Source organism: Lithobates pipiens, unplaced genomic scaffold, assembly GCF_037356315.1.
Source record: "Lithobates pipiens isolate NorthernLeopardFrog02 unplaced genomic scaffold, aLitPip1_a1.2 Scaffold_25, whole genome shotgun sequence".
In the NCBI taxonomy this organism is placed as follows: Eukaryota; Metazoa; Chordata; class Amphibia; order Anura; family Ranidae; genus Lithobates; species Lithobates pipiens.
In genome coordinates, this window is record NW_027507787.1 from 186,472,925 (window position 1) to 186,477,849 (window position 4,925).

At 41.1% G+C, this 4,925-nt stretch overlaps 1 protein-coding gene across 1 annotated transcript; it reads left to right on the forward strand.

The window, feature by feature from the left end:
• The first annotated feature begins 392 nt into the window (after positions 1–392).
• On the forward strand, positions 393–4,572 carry LOC143929807 (protein kinase C delta type-like). Its single transcript, XM_077453783.1, has 7 exons — positions 393–688; positions 776–867; positions 2,117–2,318; positions 2,407–2,790; positions 2,913–3,041; positions 3,195–3,297; positions 4,490–4,572. The coding sequence occupies exons 2-7, from the start codon at positions 794–796 to the stop codon at positions 4,570–4,572; spliced, it is 975 nt and encodes a 324-aa protein (XP_077309909.1). The 5' UTR covers positions 393–688; positions 776–793.
• Positions 4,573–4,925: the final 353 nt, after the last annotated feature.

Genomic DNA, 4,925 nt, shown 5'->3' on the forward strand with positions numbered 1-4,925 from the left:
CTATGACTCAGAAAGGGACCTGTCAAACCTCTGTAGAAAGACCACTGCTTTGGGGGGAGGGGAGACAGGGATACAGGAAGAGCTTTTCAATTCAGGTTGTTGCAGCTTTTTAATGAAAACAATCTATAAAAAAATTATATTGTTCTTATTTGATTTTGATGCATCTTCAATGTAGTTAGCTCATTTCAATTGAGCATTCAATCGGACGTCTAACTTTATATAGCATTGAAAGAATCAGGGTGGTGAAGGACATCAGCTTCTCCATAAAAGAAGAATGAATGGGATGAACTTTTCTCGCTGTATTCTTTATTGACAAATATTTTAATACACCTGGATGAGTGAGACTCCAGCCAGGAGTAGGAGAAGGGCCCTGAATTTCAGCTGTTTAACCAATGTAGACCCTGTGATGAATAAAATGCCATTATGGTGATTCTACCATTATTGGTGACCCATAAATAAAGTATTAAATGTGATTGAACTTCTCTGATTGTCACCTATAATTTTTCCCTCTCTCTGTTTCCTCCAGGTGGTTTTGGCATCACACACCTCCAGTGATGAACCGCTGGCTCTCAAAATCGTGACCAAGAACAACGAATTCTACAAAGATACCCTCAACGAGAGCCAAATACTGAAGGAAGCTTGTGCCAGCCCATTCTGCACTTATGCATATGGTACCTTCCAGACAAAAGTAAGTAACTTCGCATTTTTGTTGGGAGAGGTCGATGTTAAACAGAGTGAATCATGTCTAACCTGAATCTTTCTTTCCTCTTCACAGAATCTTGCATTCTTCGTCATGGAATACCTAAGTGGTGGAGACCTGGAGAACTTCTTAAATAAGAGGGCACCAGTAAATATTGAGACAGCAAGGTAAGGCATGGAACCATGATAATAGGGATGGAGGTAGAACATAGTACTGTACATCGATCACATCTCATGCCCTGTACACACGGTTGGACATTCCGACTACAAAATCTGTCTGATTTTTCCAGACAAATTTTTGCCCAAGCTTGTCTTGCATACACATGGTTGCACAAAGTCGTCGAAAAATCCGATCGTTCAGAACGTGGTGACGTAGAACACGTACGACGGGACTATAAAAGAGGGCAGTAGCCAATAGCTTTCGTCTCATGATTTATTCTGAGCATGCATGGCACTTTGTCTGTCGGAATTGTCTACACACGATCGGAATTTAAACAATCGGATTTTGTTGGAAAATTTTAGATCCTGCTCTCAAACTTTGTGCATCAGAAATTCAGACGGAAAAAGTCAGATGGAGCCCACGCACGATCAGATTTTCCAACAACAAGATCTGATCACACATTTTCCATCCGAAAGTCCGACCGTATGTACAGGGCAAAAGTGTAGGCTTGTCCTACATACAAGATTGTGGCAGGAAGGTCTGACTTTTAGTACATCTGTCCTACTACAGCTCTACCTATACATGTACAATCACACACCGAACAGACATCTCAGGCACTGGACATATCTTAGCAAAATTCTTTTTTACCCCGAGAATGAACTGTCACGAGGCCTCTACAGATGCAGTATGTTCATATACATACTGTTATTGGCCAGTTCATCATCCAGTGGAAGCCTTCAACCTTGCATCTGATTGGACAATCTCTAAACTTTTTCCTCTCTAATTTACAAGTAATTATATCATATGGGGGGCTCTACCAAAAAATCTATTTGATATATATCTGACACGTTCTTGTATAATGTAATTTTTGATAAAGTTTGATTGTAAATGTGAAACTTTTTTTGTAGTTTTGTATGAAGAGGGGACGTTTTTTTTATTGTCTTCTGTTGGTCTTATATACACTTTAGGAGAGACTGTACAATCACAATCATATTTTTCAGAATTTGCAAAATGTATTTGTTACAAATTCAGTAATTTCAAATATCCATATACAGTAAAACATTTCTTTGTATTGTGCTAAATTCTGCTGTTACTGATAATATTTTCTTTCAATGAGATAAAGTTATTACAAGCATACATGACTATACATGATGATTGGAGCGATGGGATCAGTGTTTTGCTATTCTGTGGCTTAGATTATTATATGAAATAAAGCTGTTTGAATGGTCATCTTATATATCATTTTTTCTTTATCAGATTTCTCACCGCAGAGATCCTTTGTGGCCTACAGTTTCTTCATAACCGGGGGATTGTACACCGGGATATCAAACCAGACAACATTCTGCTGGATAGTGTTGGACATGTCAGACTCGCTGACTTTGGCTTATCAGCAACCGAGGTGCATGCATCCCAAACCCTGACTTCATTCGTTGGTACTTTACAATACATCGCACCAGAAGTGAGTATTGGATTATTTTGGATTTCCTCTCTTCTTGTCAGTAAAACAATCAGTACTGATCATTCTACTCTTTTTGATATTTTCATAGATCTATTTGGAGACGCCATATGGATTTGCTGCTGACTATTTCTCCCTGGGAATTATAGTCTATGAATTGGTGACTGCAAATTATCCATTCAAACAGTCAAATACTGAGATACGAAGAGATACGAAGTCAGACACTGCTTCCGACACCGACTTATATGCTGACTCAAGCACTGCTTCTGATTCAGACACTAATTTAGATGCCAGCTCAGACAACAATCTAGGCACTAAATCAGACGTTTCGGACACTGCTTCAGATGCCAACTCAGATGCTGACTCAGAAACAGAATCATACAACGAGGAGGAGTTCTGTAGAGACTTAATCTGCAACCATGAACCAAGATTCCCTGGGGATTTTAATACGGATCTCAAGGACCTCATAGAGAAGGTAAGTAAAGACCATCTATAGCCAGCAAAGAAAATGGCTATTTTATGAATAATTATAAAAGTGGAATAGCATAGTTATTGTCTTTGTATCATGGATAATCAAATTTTTGTATATTTTTACAGCTCCTATGCAAATGTCCAGAAAGAAGAGCGATTCTTGTTAAAGATCTGCGAAGCCACCCATTTTTTAAGAGCATAGACTGGTTGGAACTGGAGGCTGGAGAAGTAAGCCCACCATTTACCATGAGCACAGTAAGTATATGGACCACACATGGGTCCAATGCAGTGCATTGTCCAATGTTCTGCATTCTATATTCTCCCAGCACCTGAGTGTGTATAATCATTCATAACAAAAAGGCCATCATTGCACAAATTCTTCAGTACTAATGTTTATTCTCTTCACAGTGCTCAGCAGACCTGACAACACAGATGCCAATGGAGAAAATCATAGAATCTGCCAAACTAGAACTGAAGACCGAATTATCAGAAGAGGATCAGAAGCTTTATTGTGGGTTCTCTTTCACAAGCAGCAGATGGGGAGAAATACAAAGGCCACAGGTGCTATCAGCACTATGGGGATGTTGGAGGCCAGTATTTTCTAGGCATGTTAGATCAGCTAAAAAGGGAGGTTGGAGGAAGAAAGGAAGGGGGGGAGGGGGTAAGGAATAAAGTAAGGGAGGGGGAGGAAGAAGGAGGGGGGAAGGAAGAAAGGAGGGGGAAAGAAGAAAGAAGGGGGAAGGGAAGAAAGGAGGGGGGAGGGGAAAGGAAGAAAGGAGGGGGGGGGGGGGGAAGGGAAGAAAGGAGGGGAGGAGGGGGGGGAAGGGAAGAAAGGAGGGGAGGAGGGGGGGAAGGGAAGAAAGGAGGGGGGGAAGGGAAGAAAGGAGGGGAGGAGGGGGGGGGGGAAGGAGAAGGAGGAGAAAGTATCAGACAATAACATAAAGTTACAAAAAAATAGAATACTATAGATAACCATAGTAGTCCATAGTGCTATAATCATGGTTAGGAAGGTAATAAGGAAAGATAAAAAGGGAATGAAAACCAGTGTGTTGGGATGAGAAACACCTACCTTGATCGGCAGTATTGACTAGCATAAAATGACCAATCCAGGGAGATCACTCCGATCATTCACACCAAGTTAGCAAAGACAGTCAGGCAATGTTAAGCCTATAGAGGTTATTGGTAGAGAGCCTTAGAGTTAGTAATTTTACCTCTCAACCATCGTTATGGAGCATAGAGAGTATAGTGATAAAGGTCTATCCATATTGGAAACAGCCATTACCTGTATCTGTGGAGATTGCTGGCGTGGTCCCCGGGGTGGGTGCCTACTCTTAACGGGCAGTCTGAAAAACGCCCTTTTAAAGCCTCCAACCCGGCGTACATCACCCACTATCGGCGGCGCCGAGCGGTGACGTCGCGGGGCCCGCCGCTCCTAGTGCGCATGCGTCATGAATTTACTGCGCGCACCAGCTTTTGGTAACCATGGGAACATCCCTGGGCCAGAAGCACCGACGGGTCCTCCCCTAATCAGGGGGCGGAGCTCCGTTCTGATGGAGAGGCGCATGTCCGCCCCTGGGAGATTAACTCCTAGTGCCTGTGAGCTGCTAGTGGACGATCCCTGATGTCAGCCATGCCAGATGGATTTATACAAATACGTTCCTTAAACAGATACAATGTTTACCAGGAATAATATCATATTCTAGGTAGTGATTCACAGAGTATCAAAGAAAAAAATCTCACCAAAGATAATAATGGAATAATCTATGATAAATCAAAAACAAATTAACAATTAAAAATAACAAAACAAATAAAACACAGTTCCACAGATTGGGCACAGCGATCTTTATAATAAGCTTACGGAATTAAGGAGCTCTAATTCAGAAAAAATTTAATTTAATAGCTCACAGGTAATAACAAAGAGGAGATGATCAATTTAAATGGACAAAAATTTGACATAATTAACGAGGATGAGGATACCAACCTTTAAACAAATTTAATATCAATATCTATTTAGGCATTCCATCGACTATATATTTTCTGGGCATGTTAGATCAGCTAAAAATTGAGGTTGGAGGCTGGTCCTTTATTAGGCGTGTGTTGGACTGGCTATAGGGGAGGTTGGAGGCCAGTATTTTCAAG

Coding starts and splice junctions, on each gene's coding strand:
- LOC143929807 (XM_077453783.1), top strand. CDS start 794: ATGGAATACCTAAGTGGTGGAGACCTGGAGAACTTCTTAAATAAGAGG. Junction 868..2,116: donor GTAAATATTGAGACAGCAAG/GTAAGGCATGGA, acceptor TTTCTTTATCAG/ATTTCTCACCGCAGAGATCC. Junction 3,042..3,194: donor CACCATTTACCATGAGCACA/GTAAGTATATGG, acceptor TTCTCTTCACAG/TGCTCAGCAGACCTGACAAC.